The 19213-nt window shown below is 42.4% G+C and overlaps 1 protein-coding gene across 2 annotated transcripts in view; it reads left to right on the forward strand.

Annotated features, from left to right (window-relative positions):
* The window catches only part of MYOF (myoferlin), a 155881-nt gene that overhangs the window by 54352 nt on the left and 82316 nt on the right, over positions 1-19213 (forward strand). The window contains exons 6-18 of one of the 2 annotated variants that reach the window (XM_082854950.1): positions 261-427; positions 1071-1199; positions 4094-4156; positions 4242-4292; positions 5793-5823; positions 6293-6408; positions 7041-7167; positions 9089-9192; positions 11110-11178; positions 11279-11322; positions 14069-14151; positions 16272-16310; positions 18379-18503. In XM_082854950.1, coding sequence (XP_082711076.1) covers positions 261-427; positions 1071-1199; positions 4094-4156; positions 4242-4292; positions 5793-5823; positions 6293-6408; positions 7041-7167; positions 9089-9192; positions 11110-11178; positions 11279-11322; positions 14069-14151; positions 16272-16310; positions 18379-18503 — 1148 coding nt within the window. The remainder of the gene's footprint in view (positions 1-260; positions 428-1070; positions 1200-4093; positions 4157-4241; positions 4293-5792; positions 5824-6292; positions 6409-7040; positions 7168-9088; positions 9193-11109; positions 11179-11278; positions 11323-14068; positions 14152-16271; positions 16311-18378; positions 18504-19213) is intronic. The other variant, XM_082854951.1, reaches the window with a different exon arrangement.

The following is a 19213-nucleotide window of genomic DNA, read 5'->3' on the forward strand; positions in this document are numbered from 1 at the left end:
CCTCGCTCTCCCCATGGCCTCTGATGTTCCCCCTGTCACCTTGAAGACAGCCTGAATGAGTGCTCTGATGCACGTGGACACATTTTCCTAAAGAAGCAGTATCTGAGTCACAACTCATCCCAAGTCAGTGTCACCAAGAGGCGTCTCCTTCACCTGCTGCCTCAGGAACACGGAAAACCCTCTTGGGTCCAGGAAACCAGAGTGTTCAGATGCATGCAGGGTGAGGGCCATCTCTGACTGATCCCTTTTTGGTGTTTTAGGAGAAGAAGAGGACGGTGGCGGTGATGAGGACGGGTTGGACAGTACGGTCAGGGGCCCAGGGCCCAGGGGGCCGGGACGGATGGTGTCGGAAGCTCACCTTGCCCGGAGGCTCACCAAAGGGAAGAACAGCCGGTGGATGCTGTCCAACAAGCCACAGGACTTCCAGGTAGGAACAGCCCGAGGGGCCGTATTCCCGTTGTACCAACACTGTTGTCCAGCTTCTGGCAATTGTGGTGTTGCCGGAAGAGCTTCTGCCTGTGGGCAGTGGCTCAACTAATAAAAAGAGATGTCAGGGCACAAACCCAATAAGAAGAGCTCCCTGTCTTTCTTCTGCAAGCAGCAGTAGATGTAGTCGATCCACATGAGGCTCTTCAGAGAAATAAACTCCCCTTCGGTGGTAGGAAAGAGCCAATCAAAGAATAGAGTCACAGGTATTGTGTTTTTCACAGCTCTGGCGACTTCCTTGGGAGACAGCCATGGATTGAGTTGGTACCTCTCAGGGCTCAGGAAGACCAAGTAGGAGGCTGGGGTCTGAGCAGCAGCCTCCGTCGTGTCCTGTGCATTCCTGGGCCAGCTCTGGACTATTGCAACCCCACTACTGATCTTGGTTTTTGCAACCCAACTCCAGTTCCCATCATGAGAATGAGCGCAGGTGGCTGCCCCCAGTCTGCAAGCACAGGACCTTGCAAGGCTGCGCTGGCCTGGTTTCAGCGGTCCTGACAGTTGAACGAGCTGAGGCCACACCTGAGGATTCTCTTATGTGCCGTGCTGGGAAAGGCTCAGTGACGACTCCTCTCCTGTGCTTGTAGATCCGTGTCTGGGTGATCGAGGGCCGGCAGTTAAGTGGCAACAACATCAAGCCTGTGGTCAAAGTCCACATCTGTGGCCAGACCCACCGAACAAGAATCAAGAGAGGGAACAATCCGTTTTTTGATGAGGTAAACAGGTGAATGCATGTCCTGCTCTGTGAGTCTGTTTTATTTATATGCACCTTCCCGGCTTCCACCCACCTCCCCCCAGTTCCCTGTGGGAGGGGAATACCTGTGCACACACAGTACAAAGTTCTGGTGTTAAACGTTCTGCTCTAAGAACCACTGGGTCTTGAAATCAAGTGGCCTGCTTTGTCGCTGGTTCTCAGAGCTGCCAGTGTCTTTCCGCTGGTTTTGCAACAACTTCTGGAGGGAGACCTTTCTAATGGGTCCTCGCAACCCTTACGATGGAGCACACAAAGCACTTACACCTGCCTTTGCTCTTTTTAATTAGCAGATGTCTCTGAGGGGTGACTCCATGTAACTAAGTAACCCGATTTTCAAAGGTGTCAAAACCTACTTGACTATAAAAATAATATAGGTTAAAAACAATTATGAGCAAAAAGGGTTTTTTCCTCCATACTGAGGTTGTAGCCTGTTCTGTTGACCTCTTCTGCAACACTCCTCAAAAATACTGAATACCTTGACAGTTGTCTTCAATGCCACAAAACTCCACGTTTAGGACTCTGAAGAGAAATGATAAGTTTGGGGAATTTTTCGGAGTCCAGCCTTACTCTGCTGAGGAGATGCATTTGTGAGGTTCCTTGGGTCTCATGCTCTGGTCTCTGAGGCCAGGCCCTTGGTACCACAGGTCCTCTTAGTTCCCTACAGCTTGTAATCCCAGCCCTGGCTCTGGTGTTGGTTTTTTTCTGACCTCTATTCACAAAAGGAACCGGTTTCTTCCATGTGGTGCTCCTGTTTCTTTCTCTTTGTTCAACCTGGACCCCAGCTTTTCAAAGGCCCCGTCTTATTCTCACCTCTAACTTCTTAGATGAATTGCAGGCAACAGCAGGCAGCTAGGTAGTGTCAAAGCTAACACAGAGGTGGGTGCATATGGAGATGGGGCACTGGAAGTGGACTTCGGGAAAGGCTGAGAGAGAGTCACGTTGGAGGACAAGACAAGATTGCAGGGAGGATGAGATATGGGACGACTTGATGCCTAGAGCGTAGGACCCATCCAAGTGTTTATAATGCAGGACAAATATTTACTCAACCTCATTCTGCAGGATTCTCCAGCTCAGAATTTTCCATTTTAATGAATTCTTTTGAGAGTAGATCTCTTGGTAAAAGGGAAGAATCAAATAACTGATTCTCAGACCAATTCATAAATCAATAAAAGGATTTTACTAAAAAATCCCTAGTTTACACACATATTCTTAACCAAGTGATTAAACTTGGTATCACCAATAATGGGACAAATGGACATGTGTGTCCTGATGTGATATAATGTAAGTAATCAGCGTCATCTGTGTCATTTCTTGTCCAATGGTCAACTTGAATCTAACAATGAGGAAAAATTGACAGAAATCCAGATTGTGAGATATTCTGCAAAGCAACTGGTCTTGATAGAAATAAACAACAAAAATAAGCCAGGAGTATTGTTCTAGATAAAAGGAAACTAAAAAGATACAACAACCACATACGATGTAAGACCCTTGAGTGAATCCTAGATTTAGTTATTTACTTGTTTATTTTATTCTAGATTTTAAAAAAGCTAAAAAGAACTTTTTTTCAGGAAAATTGTAGAAATTTGACCATGTTACATGTTAAATTTCTTGGGTGTGATAATTATATTATGGTTTTATGAAAATATATCCTTGCTCTTAGGAGATGCATGCAAATGTATTTTTAAGGAGTGAAGTGTTATGTTATCTAGAACCTCCTTCCAGATAGTTCAGTTAATAAAAAAAAGTGACAAAGCCAAAGCTAGTGTCCCAAAACGATGACAATTGGTGAACATAGGTGAAAGATGGTGTTTATTTACAATTTTCATTTTTTTCTGTGAATTTGAAATATTTCTGAGTAAAAAGTAGAAACAAGTCTCAGTTTAAGTAAATGCTCGGTCTTTCTCTCTTAGGACGAAAGTTTATTGGCACATAAGCTTTGGCTTTATGGTACAACTTTTTTATACCCAATTTTCATTTCCCAGGAATCAACCTTAAACTTAACTGTAACAATGAGTTAAAATGTGGTCTCTACCGACTCTACTGAGGCCCTAACATTATCTAATGGGCAGAGTTGGCTTTAAAGGTGTTTTGTTAGAAAGAACAAAATTAGAGTCACTGGATAGAAACAATAGCGCTAAAAATGGAAGAGAATTAACCTGAACTTTCCAGACATGCAAGCCTTAAGCACATGAAATAACCTTAGATCTTTTTTTCCTTAATTAATTAATATTTTGGCTGCGTTGGGTCTTTGTTGCTGCTCAGGCTTTCTCTAGTTGCAGTGAGCGGGGGCTACTTTTCATTGCGGTGGCTTCTCTTGTTGTGGGGCATGGGCTTGCGGGACATGGACTCTAGGCACGTGGGCTTCAATAGTTGTGGCACGCAGGCTCAGTAGTTGTGGCTCGTGGGCTCTACAGCACAGGCTCAGTAGTTGTGGCCCTCAGGCTTAGCTGCTCCATGGCATGTGGAATCTTCCTGGACCAGGGCTCGAACCCGTGTCCCCTACATTGGCAGGCAGATTCTTAACCACTGCGCCACCAGGAAGTCCCTGCCTTAGATCTTTAGTTACCTACTAGATATCTGGTCCCAAATGAACAATTTTATTTAGTTAAAAAAACACTACAGTTGTTACTTAACTTTTTTTCCTTTTTCTGACATGCAGAGTTTAAGGTGAAGCTCATGACACTTAACCTGAGGGCCTTTTCCAAGGTCCTTCAGTGGGTGCACGTGGTCACACCTAATTTGGGGTTGTGTCTTGTAGTTTTTTAGGAAGGCCTCCCCCCAAATTGTAGCATCAGATCCCACTAAACCTTAGACTACCCCTGCTGACATTCAAACATTTTTCTCTCGTTTCGACAGTTATTTTTCTACAATGTCCACCTGACTCCTTCCGAATTGATGGATGAGGTCATCAGCATTCGGGTAAGGGGGCCACGGAGTAGGAGGGTAGCGCTCACTAACTGCCGGATGAAGCCGATAATCTTTAAACTGCTCTCCTTTCTTCCAGGTTTATAATTCCCATTCTCTGCGGGCAGATTGTCTGATGGGGGAATTTAAGGTGGGTGTCAACTGTCTGTTTCATTCAACTTACATCAGAGATGGGCACTTTCATAATGAGGAATCTGATTCCCGGCCAGGTCTCAGGATGCCCATCTTGGTGACATCTTAAGGTTATGTGTAAGGCATTGATGCTATGATAGTTGTTGAAGGCTGGACATGAATGCCTTGGGCGCTAGAAGCCAGTTGAGTGTCCTCTGACCTGGGTCTAGTCAACTTCCAAAGTACAGCACTTACCAGTGTCCTAAAGCAAGATGCCCAGAAACTGGCACACCAGGGCCCTTCACAGAGTTCCTGCTGTGGATGGAAGCCAGTGAACTGCTACAAAGGGAAGGGTGCTTGACTGTGGCAAGAAGCCCATTACCCAGCTCCACTTGCCAGTGGCCCAGAGCTCTATCTACAGAGCCAGTTACTGTAAACCTGGAGTATGAAAGGCAAGCCAAACCAGGGAGGAGAATCAAGATGCTTTTCCAAGTAACTCACATTGCAGTTAACGACAAAGACTTGGTTGGTGCCTTCTCAGCAATTCTACGTGGAATGGGCTGCTTCTTTTTTTTTTTTAATTTATTTTAATTTATTTAATTTATTTATTTTTGGCTGCATTGGGTCTTCGTTGCTGTGTGCAGGCTTCCTCTAGTTGTGGCAAGCAGGGGCTACTCTTCATTGCGGTACACGGTCTTCTTATTGTGGTGGCTTCTCTTGTTGCAGAGGACAGGCTCTAAGCGCATGGGCTCAGTAGCTGTGGCGCACAAGCTTAGTTGCTCCGCAGCATGTAGGATCTTCCCGGCCCAGGGCTTGAACCTGTGTCCCCTGCACTGGCAGGCGGATTCTTAACCACTGCGCCACCAGGGAAGCCCTGGGCTGCTTCTTGAAGGAAGGAGCTCCCAGTCATTAGAAGTCCTAGAAGATGATCTGGGTCTGGCAGACTGTGTTCATACACTGTCTGCCACCAACTAGCCACATGTCAACCTGTGTGATCCTTAGTTTCTTCATCTGTAAAATGGGATCATTGTGAAGACTATGAGAGATAGGATATGTAAAGCACCTAGCACAGCACTTGGCATACTGAAGTGCCCAATCAGTGGGTATATTAGTATTAGCATTAATCAGTTGGAGAAAAAGGAGGAGGAATACTGGATAGGTGACTTCCCATAGGGTGACCAAAGTCCAGGTTTGCCTGAGACTGAGAGGTTCCACAGAATGTGAGACTTTCTGTGCTACTGGAAAAGTCTCAAGCAAACCAGGACACATTGGCCACCATGTCTCTTCCAGCTGTAAGACTGGCTCATTCATTCAAAATGATGGATTGAGAACCTTCTGTGTGTCACACATCAGGCCAGGCATTGGGTATACAGAGAGGGTAAGATGGAAATGTTGGATCTTAAAGAAATTTGTCTAGTCAAAAGCCTTATTTCTAAGTGTAATAATAACGATGGTTTCTAGAAGTGACAAAACTGATTTTAAAATCTGTTTGAACTACTTTAAATTATTTTTTCCCCAGATTGATGTCGGATTCATTTATGATGAACCTGGTAAGTAATGTTCTCCCATGAACTTGAAGACTGAGAATCTAGAAAATTTGAGGGATCAAGGAGAATCAAAAAAATGTTTTTCTTGATTGAGAAGAGGAAAGGATACTTAGTGGGAATTATGGTAGTAGCAGTTTAGCACGGATGGCTTTTGTTTTTTTTAGTGGTAATCATCCAAATAGTAACGAATAGATAATTTCTCTCTTTTGTTGAGGGTATTTTAACCTTTTCAAAATCAACTTATAAAACCAGTGAATAGGGCTTAGAGTCTTGTTTAAGTCACACCAGGGCAGGACGTGGGTGGGGAGTTAGGGCAAAGCAGAGGACATTAATACAGAGTCTCAGCTGGGGAATTTGGCATGTCATGAAGACACATTGGAGGACATGCTTGTTTATCTTACCACAGATGAAATCACAGACCTGTCAGCTTCTCTTTAGAGTATCCCTGTCCTTTTACACCTTCTTATTTTAGGTCATGCTGTCATGAGAAAATGGCTTCTCCTCAATGACCCTGAAGATACCAGCTCGGGTGCTAAAGGCTACATGAAAGTCAGCATGTTGGTCCTGGGAACCGGAGATGAGCCTCCTGTGAGCCCCAGATTCTCTACCCTCTACATTTTTTTCACTAAAAAAGAGGGCTAGGAGTTAAGCCAGTGGGCACCAGTAGTTGTGAAATGGAGCCCAGCTTTCAATCAGTAACTCCAACCCTCCAGTTCCTACAATTTTCCAGTAGTTGTTCTTTTCTTCATGACAGAAGTATTATTCCAGCTCACTTAGGCTCCTTCCTGGTGTCTGAGTGGGTTTTTCATTCAGTAAAGATACGTGTGTTTTTAAGACTTCCCCGAAGCACTGCATCTACAGAGCATGGCATCGCTACCTAAGGGGACAGTTGTTATTCTAGAAAATTGGGCAGCAAGCCAGTGGCCAGAAAGAAATGAGAAGAACTTCAGGAGCTATATCTCTTTCTGTCTTTCTCTACTATTTAGTGCTCAGAAGATTACAAAAGGACATTATTTTCTTGTAGTGTATTGATCAAAGAAACATGAGCATTGATTTTGTAGAGCAGTTTTGAGGTTGAATTGGTGCTGAACTCTTAAGCCCAAAACACAGGAAATCCTAACGAAAACAGTTCTGATTGGTTTTATTTTATAAGCACCAATTTGGCTTCTTCAAATTCTGCTTTCCTCTGTCTATAATTTGTCATCTTGTGTCCCCAATAGCCTGAGATACAAGATCGTGGTAATGACAGTGATGACGTGGAGAGTAACTTGTTACTCCCTGCTGGCATCGCCCTCCGATGGGTGACCTTCCTGCTGAAGATCTACAGAGCAGAGGACATCCCCCAGAGTACGTATCGATTTAATCCTGCCCCAGGATTGTCAGTTATCTGCGTGATTAGATGTGTTAAAATCATACTTTGAATAGTGATCGGTGCTCCCGCTGTATGGCTTTCTTCTTCTTCTTATATTTTTAAAGATTTTTTTGAAGGAGACATTAACTGAAGCATATGCTAATTGCCTTTCTTAGCGGTAGTTTAGGGTAATAACTTCCTGACTACAGTAGGCCTCCGTTCTTTTTTTTTTTTAATTTTATATATTTTTGGCTGTGTTGTGTCTCCGTTGCTGCGCGTGGGCTTTCTCCAGTTGTGGTGAGCGGGGGCTACTCTTCGTTGTGGTGCGCAGGCTTCTCATTGTGGTGGCTTCTCTTGTCGCGGAGCACGGGCTCTAGGTGCGTGGGCTCCGTAGTTGCAGTGCGTGGGCTCAGTAGTATGTGGCTCACGGGCTCTAGAGCGCAGGCTCGGTAGTTGTGGTGCACGGGCTTAGTTGCTCCGCAGCATGTGGGATCTTCCTGGACCAGGGCTCGAACCTGTGTCTCCTGCATTAGCAGGTGGATTCTTTTTTTTTTTTAACATCTTTATTGGAGTATAATTGCTTTACAATGGTGTGTTAGTTTCTGCTTTATAACAAAGTGAATCAGCTATACATATACATATATCCCCATATCTCCTCCCTCTTGCGTCTCCCTCCCTATCCCACCCCTCTAAGTGGTCACAAGGCACCTGAGCAGGCGGATTCTTAACCACTGTGCCACCAGGGAAGTCCCTGTCTCTCTTTTAAAAGGCCTTCATGGAGTTGTTTTCGTTCATTTTGGTCCCACTGAAAGCTACCCAAACAGGTTCATGGGGCAGCCTGTTGGTCATGACCCATGGCCATTCTGGAGCCTCTGGCCCATTCATCTCCATCCCTTTTCAGCGTTCCCCGTCTTCCCCTTATTCTAGAGAATTCCAAACAGAGGTCAGCAGTCAGCACTGCCAACTCCTTTCATCCCAAGTGAAACTGAAATTTTATAAACAAGTAAATGTGTTTGCTATCTGATTATTAAAAATGGCTGAGCAAAAGGTGGTTAAGTGCCAATAACTAGAAGTCTGTCACTATTATATTAAGAGATTGGATGCATTTAAGAGAATTGCTTAGAGTGATTCTATTCACAGAGGCTAGTCCGATTACTCCTTTGTCCTTGCTGAGGACCAAGCATCCTCTCTGCCTAACCTGGCCTGTCTGCTTCCTGCTGGGCCCTGGGACGTAGGACCCCTCTCCCAGTCCCCAGGAGGCAGCACCCACTGTACAGGCCATGGAGCGCTCCAGGTTTTGCTACTTTCCTGGGGAACCCACCCCACCTTGTTTAACACCCTGTACTGCCTCCCTAGACCACCTTTCCCTCGGAAATATCTTAAATGAAGTGACTAAATTAAACCTCACATTATATGGCCTACTTGGGCCTATTCAGCTGGACTCTGTTCACTTTTAAGTTTGTTAAAACAGAGGCCTGCTGTTTGTAGTTGATTAAACATAGTATTTATGATTATGCCAAATTTCCTTGAATTTCTCAGAAAAAGTCAGATGAGGCTTATATGCTGACCTAAGGAACATTTTCCAAATTGAAACTAGGCCTGAGTTTTTGAATTGCCTCTTATCCCACTTGGATGGACTTTCTTTATTCTACTGTTTTCCTCAATAAATGATTGATTCTCAACATAATCATTTATTGATTTCTTTTTCAAGGTGCTCCTGTTGAGTTTCTCTTTCTCTTTCAGCTAAGACAAAAAGGATTTCTGCAATCCAGTGACACTGGTACTTGCTACTTTTGAGAATGATTCTTGTTGCAACTGTTTTTCTGTACAGGAGAAAATTTTTAATTTTGCTGAGTGATTTCTGTTCTTTTAAGAGAATCGCATTTAATTTCTGCTGTGTGACCTGTTGCTTTCCAGTGGATGACGCCTTCTCACAGACAGTAAAGGAAATATTTGGAGGCAGTGCAGATAAGAAGAACCTAGTGGATCCTTTTGTAGAAGTTTCTTTTGCTGGAAAAAAGGTTTGTATGTGATCTAAATACAGCTGCCTCTAGAAACACATTTTTAAAATGCCGTGCTTTTCTTGGAGTGATTTCTTGCTTATTCTTTGTTAAATTAGCGCCCTGATGAGCTGGGCACTGTGCAGAAACACAGATTATCTGAGTCTGAACATGCCAGACTTCTCCAGAGGTTTATTTTGGAGTGGAAAGTATACAGGACTCCAAGTATTCAGTCTTGTAAGGTTAGAATAGTGGAAGTGATTTCCCAGGTCTAAGCATTATCTTACCACTAGGCAAAGTCCCTAGCCAACCATAATGATCCCTGGTAAATGTGGTAGAGGACAGCCCCCAGTACCCAGCTGCCCACTCCTGTCATGTTTCTCACCACCCGTGTTCCACTGAGCTGCAGAAACTAGACAGGCAGGGGAACCCTATCCTAGTCCTCTGAAAAAACTGGGGGACTCTTGGTGTAGGAACACCTGTGACTACACTTTTACCTACAGAGATGGTCTAAGATTGGAGAGTGGGATTCCATAGTATTTAGAATAATGATGTACCGTGGATAGTTCTGGGCGTGAGGAAGTAGCATCTTCTAATTTGAGCCATGTGAAAGTGAGATTTGGCAAACTACACACACAGACTGGCTTATGTCCTAGGAGAGTCAGTGGGAGATGGCAGAAACGTTCTCAGTTCTGGGGCTAAATGAGGCCAGATTTAAATTCAGCCTTGACCCCTGTCCATAGGGAGTGAAGGCAAATTCCTTAACCTCTGAGTCTCAGTTTCCTGAGTCTCAGATGTGAGGATGATGATAATCTCATAGGATCGTTGAGTTAATTAATTCGGGAATTAAACAGTGTAAGCCTACTAAGTATCAGATGCTGTCCCACGAGCTGGGGAGAAAGAAGTGAGCGAGACAGTTGAGCGAGACAGTCTTCGCACTCCTGGAGCTTACTTTGTAACAGAAGGGACAACAATAAACAAGCAAATAAGAAGTTGTGTAATTTCAGTTAGTGCTAAGTACTCCGCAGAAAATAAAGCAGCAGACAAGAAGTGATGGGCGGGGTGTTGGAGGCGTATCCAGCTAGGTTATCAAGTGGGACACCTTGGAGGAAGTGACATTTGAGCAGAGGCCTGGATAATGCAGACATATGGGGGGGGGGGGCTTCCAGGCAGAAGGAAGAGCAGATGTAAAGGCCCCAAGGAGGATACACATTTGCAGCAAAAGAATGCCAACATGACTGGAGTGGAGCGAGCAAGGGACGAAACTGAGATGAGCTCAAAGAGGTGGGGTGAGGGGGGCAGGCAGAATATGAATCAGGACTGCAAGTATACCTGGGGAGCTGATGGAAGATGCTACAGAGGAGTGACGTGAAAGTGAGGAGGCAGGAGAGGAAGTGCGGATCCAGATGGGGACCAGCCGCAGGCATCCAGGGGAAGATGGGATGACAATAGGCGTGTCAGCATTTACTAATGGATGGGATGAGGCACGTGAAGGGAAGAGAGGGGTTGTGGCTGACTCTGGTTCGAGCCTGAACACCCTTGTGAACAGCAGTGGAAAGAGCAGCCAGTTTGGGGAGCAGGGAGAACGGCTGGTGGGCAGGATCAGAAGATCTGTTCGGCCGTGTTAGTGTAGAGATGCTTATTAGACAGCATGTAACAAGTGCTCACTAAATGTTAACTCTTGCATCATTACACGAATCCAATGTTAGTAATCTGGCGATTGAAAACTAGCTTTTTGTGCATAGAAGAAGCAAAGATCAATGTTAAACCCGTGTCATAATTTACCAAATTTTTATCAAGAAAAATAAACTTTAACGAGGATACCAAGTCTATAACTTACAAGTAAACTGCTAGAGTCATAATCCAGTACGCATATATTGTAAACTTTTCGAAATTAGAAACTTGAATACCTACTGTTTTGTTTTGATAATTTTACAGGTTTGCACAAATATAATTGAGAAAAATGCAAACCCTGAGTGGAATCAAGTCGTCAATCTTCAGATCAAGGTTTGACTTTCTTTTCTTTTAGAAAAAAGTAAGAATACTTTAATTGTTACTGAATAAGTTGAGAAATAACTACTTTTTTTTTTCTGTTTCTCTTTAACAGTTTCCTTCAGTGTGTGAAAAAATAAAACTAACAATATATGACTGGTGAGTTAAAAAGGACTTGTGTCTAATTCAAAATTAAAGAATTAAATATTTGGATATTGAGAAATATTACTTCAGATGGTCTAACTCTTATTTTTAGGGACATTTGCTTTTTCTTTCAGAGGGAAGGGGTACACTGCTCCTGGAATTGGGTGTTTTCTTTAAAAATAATAATAGTGGCTGTTACAGAAAAGCTGTGGATATCTTGGTTCAACTGCTCACAAACAAAAGGAGGGAAAAATGATCTGAATATAAGACAAGAAATCGAGATAAGAGATCAAGGCTTTACATACCATTAGGCGTCCAAAATAGACTTCACAAATGGAGTAAACTATTTCTTGGGAAGAATCACCAAAACATTCTGAGAGCTATTCTTTGTTATTGTTAGAAAGGAAAGTAGACAGAGCTCCCTATTTGAGTGCAAAGAAAATTCATTGAAATATTTTGATGGACTTTGTACTAGACCAGCATCCTAGCAATTATTGGCCATAATGAGGTCATTCTTGGGTATGTTCTAGTTGGATGAGGCATTCAATCGACAGCCCTTAGCTCCCTGAGAGTAGAAATGGTAAATAGCATCATCATTGGCACCGGCATCATTATCACCAACACCACCACCACCACCATCACCATCATCACCATCATCACCATCATCATCATCATCATCATCATCATCAATGTTTATTATGATGTTAGCTGCTGTGTTTTGAGCACTGCTAAGTGCCAGGTGCTGTGCTTCTTGCCTTCCCTACATTATTCCATTTAGTCTTTAGAGTAACCCTGTGGAATAGAGACTATGATTAATTCATTTTACAGACAAAGACTCTGAGGCTCAGAGAAGTCAGGTGACTTACCCACAGTCACACAGATAGTTAGAGACCCAGTTGGGTCCCTATCCTGTCTGGCCCTAGTTTTTCCTTTGGCTAAATGTATTTGACTTTCATGTTCGTACCCTCTTGGCACTATGGCAACAAGGCACTTTGGGAAGAGGGGAGAAGGCTTTCTTTATTCAGTAACTACATCACAGTTCGTTGAGGGTTGTGAAGAGGCCTGAGGCCAAAATGCCCCTTCCGATGAGCGTGAGCTCATTTTAAGTTACTTGGGACCCCTAGTCGACACTCTGAAGGTGCTCCAGGGGCCTCAGGAACTGTCAGGAGTGTGGGCTTGGACCCTACATAGATCAGGTAACCACTCTGGCCTACAGACTCTGCAGTGGGCTGATTGCTAGCGGAGCCATCCCAGAGTTGCCCGTGGTCACAACAAATGGTGGGGTTTTTCCCTGACCTAGTCTGCCCTCTCCAAAGCAATAGTAGCCTAGGGTGTGCAGAGAGACCCTGTTTATCTGGGGGAATCCTTGGATCCAGATCTTTGGTTACATACCCTGTAGGGTATTTACACAACTGAGGGAAAGCTAAGGATTCTTTAAATGTAGTCCAGACTCTTCTGGACGGACAGACAGGATGCAAGGCCCACGCATGTGGCTTACTACCTAAAAATAATTTTTTCTCCTGTATACTGTGTTTAATTAGTCACTTTCTATAACCTAATATTATACTATATAATGTATAATATTTTATATAACATATAATATTACTATACTATACATAATAATATAGTATAAGCTTTCCTCAAAATACTGAATGCAACTTTCTTCCCCCCCATGGGGTCCTAAACTTTAGAGTGGATGTGACACTAGATGGAATAAAGAAGAGAAGGAATTAAACAGAGGATGTTATCAATATAAACCTTGTGTGTTACATGTACTGTGTGCCCCGCTATAGACCATTTCATGTTAGGCTCACAGGCTCTCTAAGATACTCACAGAAATATACACAGTTGTAGGTACTTGTAGTGGGCAAACTTATCCCAACCATATAGATAAGATTATAGGCAAGCAAATGAAGTCAGAAAAATAGCATCTATCACACAGTAGATGTTCAAGAAATGTTTGAATTGAAAGGGAATTTTTTTCCCTATGAAGCACCCTTAGAAATAGCCCACTGTCGTTGTTAAACCGTCATAGTAGCCAGTATGAACATGATAAAATAAGATACATGCACTTATTCTATGTAATGAGATTTTTTTTTTTGGGGGGGGGTTGGTTCTCGGGCCTCTCACTGTTGTGGCCTCTCCCGCTGCAGAGCACAGGCTCCGGATGCGCAGGCCCAGCGGCCATGGCTCACAGGCCCAGCCGCTCAGCGGCACGTGGGATCCTCCCAGACCGGGGCACAAACCCGTGTCCCCTGCACCGGCAGGCGGACTCTCAACCACTGCGCCACCAGGGAAGCCCCTGTAATGAGATTTTTATTACCCTCATCATGTTATGTGCCTGCAACTGACCCATTCACTTTATGACAATGGTACTGAGTGTGGCCATAGGCAAATCCCTTGACCTCTGTAAAAATCTCAGTTTCCATAACTGAAATGAGTTGTCCGACTAGATAAATCTTTCTCAGAGGGTGCTTGGGGGACCATTTGCATCAGAATGGTCTCAAAAGTAAGACTCAATAAAGCCTCACTTTATTGAGTAAAGTGAGAGAATTTGAGACAAGGAGATGAGAGGTGGTATGGGATGCAGGGGTGGGGAGTGGTGGTGGTTTCCAAGTGGTTTTAAAGTACAGTAAAGCTTGAGGCCCACTGGACAGGAAGATTTCTGAGGTCTAGCGTCTTTTCCAGCTCTCTCTTATTATTGTTGAAACGAAGATACGTCTTCATAGGTGGAGGTCTTAACCTGTTCTTTTATACACAGGGACCGTATTACCAAAAATGATGTCATTGGGACAACATATCTGCACCTCTCTAAAATTGCTGCCTCTGGTGGGGAAGTGGAAGGTGAGTCACACAGCAGAGCAGGAACGAGACAGAGCGGAGAACTTCTGGAGAAGGAATGAACTGGGGTAGCCACCTGGCAATGGACTTGGTTTCTGAGAAGCCAGATGTGATGAGCCTAGTGAACCATTTCAGTGATGTTTTGATGGTGGCCAGCAAAACAATTGATTCGTAATTAATAATTGAGGTAACTCTCAATTATCTGAGTTAAAAAAATTTTTGCTTTCATGCTTCAATCCAAAAACTCCTTCCCAGTACCTGTTTTACAAATTTTTGAGCGTCAATACGGAGGGTACCTTTTGTTTTTGAGTGGCATTGACACCAGTCCACCCAAATATAAAATAATGTTCCCTTCTTTACTGACTTCCTTGGCAGGAACAAGGTCAAATGGCACTGAACCATGTACTGTCCACTCCGGATAATGTGCATTTTGTTTTTATGCCTTTTATGCTAACAAGCATTGATAACCAATATACCTTTTGTTGTTTTTCATACTGAGAACTAATTGCCTATACTTGGCATTATGGTCTGAAATTGTAATAGGGAATGAAGGAGATAAATTAAGACGGTAAGAAAAAATTTAGTGTTAACACATTAATAATGTGAGCAGCTTATTGTCTGTTACCAAAATAAAATTCTTGTAAATACCAGTAGATTAAACACATTGAGTAAAGTGAGAGAATTTGAGACAGAATTTTGTTTTAGGAAACCTAAGGGTCCTCTCATCCTTATCTTGTTTAAGAGAGGACTTTATATGTTTTTAAAAAGATTCTGTAAGCCAAGCAATAGATAGTATGACCAAGAACCTGAAACATCATAGAGATTTGATGAAGAAGATATAGATTTCATCTCTCAAGAAGAAGGAAAAAAAAAAGGCATTAGAAATTCCAAGAAAAATAAAGAGCTGAACCAAGAAGGTAATAGTCAAATATAAAGTCAGGTGTAGCATTATTTTAAGCAAATGATAGAAGGTGAGAAAGAGATTCCATCTAAACATTATCTGCTAAGTGGCATAGGGGACCGTGCTGCTGGACTTGTACAAAGGAATGGAATTACAACTCTCCTTTTCTCTGCAGAGAACAATACTTAATATAATGTGTTGTTATAATGTGAACACTATTAATTGTTTAAAAAAATTTTTTGTTAAACCTGTAGTCAAGGCTCTAAACAGAAGGTGAATGTCATCACCTCTTACAATGTAAAAGTACAGAAGATAGAGCTTAGAAGTGAAAAAAGGAAGGGGAGAGGTAGGGAAGGGTAGGCATGCTATTAGCCTCTTTTTATCAAGTGAGGGATGCAGATATAAAGGTTAGATTAAATCATTGGTTAGATAAAAAATTGGTTAAAGACTAGATTAAATTTATTGGTTAAAGGCAACCAATGGAGTAATTAAAATCATGCTATAACTATATGGGAGGGAGGGTAAAAATTACTTAAATTCATTTAATTTAGCAGAAAGTCATTAAATAATTACCTAAAAATAATTATTCAAGAAATAGTGGAATAAGCATTTTTCTTAGTGACATGGTGGTTAACATCCAGCACAAGTGAAGATGAATAGTTACGAAGAGTGTCAGCCCCTGTCTCTGATGCCTTCTCTCATGCAGGCCCTGCGGACAGTCCGTAACGGGGTCTCAAAATAACAATGAGCAGCTGCCAACCTCCCCACCCTGGAAGAAACAGAGAATGTACCTTAAACTATAAACCTTTGCTCACACAGCCTTAGGCTAAATTAACTTGGATTATCTGGGCTTAGTCCCAACTAAATTAGACACAGGACAAGTAAGTGTTTTATTAAAATCATGAAATGTTGGTAAGTTCCCCAGGCGTCCTTTGATGGTGGGAAGCTACTTCTCTGATGCTTCACTGCCTTGGGGCTGACGAGATTGGGTTATTTCATGCGTGATGGTGCTGCCAGGTGCCACAGAAGTCTTGAGCCATTTTGTTTTTAACCGGTGACATTTGCGTACATTACAAAAGGGTGATGTGATTTGAGTCTGGATTTGGGATTTTTCTGGTGTTGCTAAACCACTTACCTAGCATTGGATTTGATTAACATTTCACTGTCTCTTTTATAAAGTCCGTGTTTCTCTTGTTTAACCAACCATATTTTTACTACGTAGATTTCTCATCTTCGGGATCTGGGGCTGCATCATATACAGGTTTATGCTTTGTAATTTTGCTATCTTCTAGATCTTTCTGTTTACTATTATCTTATTAAGAACTTATCAATTGATTGCCTTTAGCTTTTAGCTTTTTTTTTTTTTTTTTTTACGTTTTGCTGTCTTAAAAGTAGTTTTGCTACAGTAACAATTTTTGTATTAGTATTGTATGGTTGTCCTGCAAAGCTAAGTTTAAACAAATGTGCTAACCAGGCTTTGCTACATGCCTGTGTTTTCACCTAGATGCATACCATCCTGGCTTCATTGTAAATAATTGTATAACACTTTTTTGTTATTGTTGTTTCTGGTCTTCATCTTCCAACTATTCAGGATCATAACATGTCCTTGGGTTTGCACAGCACTCGCCATTCTTTGCAAGTTTGCTCAGTGCTCTCACACTTGACCTTACAACCCTGTCAGGGCAGATGTTGTTACCCTAATAGATGAAGACTTTGTGATTTAGAGACATTTGTTTTCTTTCAAATAAACATGATAATCCCTGCCATGCTAACCACCCAAGGTTGTAGTGAGAGGGAAAAGAGATACTGCATGTAAGAAAGTTTGCAAACTGTGCAAAATTAAGGTTTTATCATGTGCCTTTATGTTATTGGCACAATGACTCATTCTTATTTGTTTTTAAAAATCAATCTCATTATCTTATAATCAGACTTTATGTGAATATTAAGTAGTCCTTAGGTTTGTAACAAACTTGGCAGATTTTGTCACACTTCACTACTTCATTCATTTGTTTAACCAATGAAAAAATATTTATGTTGTAGTACTCCAAGACAGAACAAGGACTGGGTGCTTAGGGAGTCAGAATAAAACATGCTTGAATCTTACCCCACCTACCAAAGGAATTTATAGTGTAGTCACAGAGATGAGCAGCTATTTAAGGGTCAAAAATTAAAATATAAAATGATAACTTAATAGAAGTTCAAAATGCAAAGGAGCCTCAGAAAGGTGGAAAAGATTGCAAACTACACGTGTGTATAGTTTGCTCAACTGTTTATTAATCGGCATTCTGCTCACCCGCTACTTCACATTTATCTTTCTGCCTTAGTTTTAAGCACAGAGCTGGAAAAGGGCCATAGACGTCATCTGGTCAACTTCTCATCCATAAAGGAATCGTTTTGACCATATCCTGAAAGATAGGCTGAAGTCTTGGCCTTAACATTTCCTCTGTCCCCAGTGCAGTCTGTCCCATTGTTTGACACCACTAATTCATAGAAAGATCTTCCTTACTTTGAGTGAACCAAAGCTGGCTTCCTTGTAGCTCCCAACAGCGGTCCTTCCCCTGCTTTTGGAAGCAAGTCCATCTCTCCCCCATATGGGAGCCACTCAGATGGCTGGTGGCAGCTCCTATTATACATCCCCATCTTCACCTGCAGTCTCCCTTTGACAACGCTATTTGCTTACATTGCCTGCAGTGCCCCTCCGTGGGGAGTAGCTCTTGCTAAGACCAGGTAGCAGAAATACGGAGCATATTGGACCCTCATCAGAGATAGAACGTCATGAATGGAGACTTCACATTGCTTATGAATATCATACGGTCATAACCGTAGGCAGACAGTTCATTGTTATATGTAAAAATTTTAAATGTCTTTTATTTTAAGAATCATCTGCCAGATTTATACTAACTACTTGAGACTAAATGATGTTTTTGGAGAACAAATAAAATTAATCTGATATACATCATTTAAATGACTTCCCAAAACAATTATAATCTTACCCCAGTTGCCAATGACATGTTTACTACAGTGCCAATTATAAACTTGCAAAAAATGTGAAGATCAACTTCTTATTCTTTCATTTGAATAGCATCATCTTTTTGTAAGAATAACATAAGTTTACCTGAACTCCCCCCGAAAATGTTTTTTATTTAATGTTTTATAGCAATAAGATAAGGGAAATATGGCAGTTCTCACAAGTGTTTACAATTTGCACTAATACAACTAACTCACAAAATGGAGGAAAACAGTCTCACCCAGCTAACTAATAACTAATATTTATTTCAACCGATTGAGTGTTAAAAGCCTAAAATACTAATGATGATGTTATCTCTCAGCAAATACAGGAGAAACAGAGGTGGGCTTTGTTCCAACGTTTGGACCTTGTTATCTGAACCTTTATGGAAGCCCCAGAGAGTACACGGGATTCCCAGATCCCTATGATGAGCTAAATACTGGAAAGGTTAGTTCTTCAATTAAGGTTTGTTATTAATGAGCACCGATTAATGCGATTCCTTCTTCTAATGGTTATTTATCAAGCCTCATTTAGGGGACACCCCCCCACCCCCAGAGACCCACCAGATGACTGATCAACTGTTGAAGGATGGAAGTCTCATGCCCCTCAAGTCCTAGAATGCAAGAATAGGAAAGGATCCTGGAGATCATCTAATGTGGCAATTGCAAATGCATAGCATGGCCATTCCCCCGTCCTAGACTTAAGGCAGATGTCAGTAATCAATGTTGGCTCTTTCCAAAAAGCAAATGTGCTACCTCAGAATTCCATTCAATGCCATGTTCTAGGAATTTGCCAAAAGACTGGAGGTGACATGCTTGCCATTGCTATCCCTGATCCGATCCAACCTCTTCATTTTATAGACAAGGACATGGAGACCCAGAGATGGGAAGTGGTCGTTCCACCACATTAGAAGCCCAAGTACTGTCAGTTAGTTAGCTCCCAAAGCCCACGAAAAGAGCGAGGGTAGAGAGAAAGCCCTGGGGGTGGGGGTGGGGGTGGAGGTGGAAGCTTTCACTTCCTCTCCAGAGTGTTCTGTTGCCAACACTGCTTGGTATATTGGGAGGAGTAGCCACAATTAATACCCACACTCAGCCGCACCCAGAACATCTTCCTCTTTTATTTCCTGGCTACTCTGAGACTTGCCCTGGTTGCCAACA

This window comes from Leucopleurus acutus (assembly GCF_964270905.1).
Source record: "Leucopleurus acutus genome assembly, chromosome: 14".
Taxonomy (NCBI): Eukaryota; Metazoa; Chordata; class Mammalia; order Artiodactyla; family Delphinidae; genus Leucopleurus; species Leucopleurus acutus.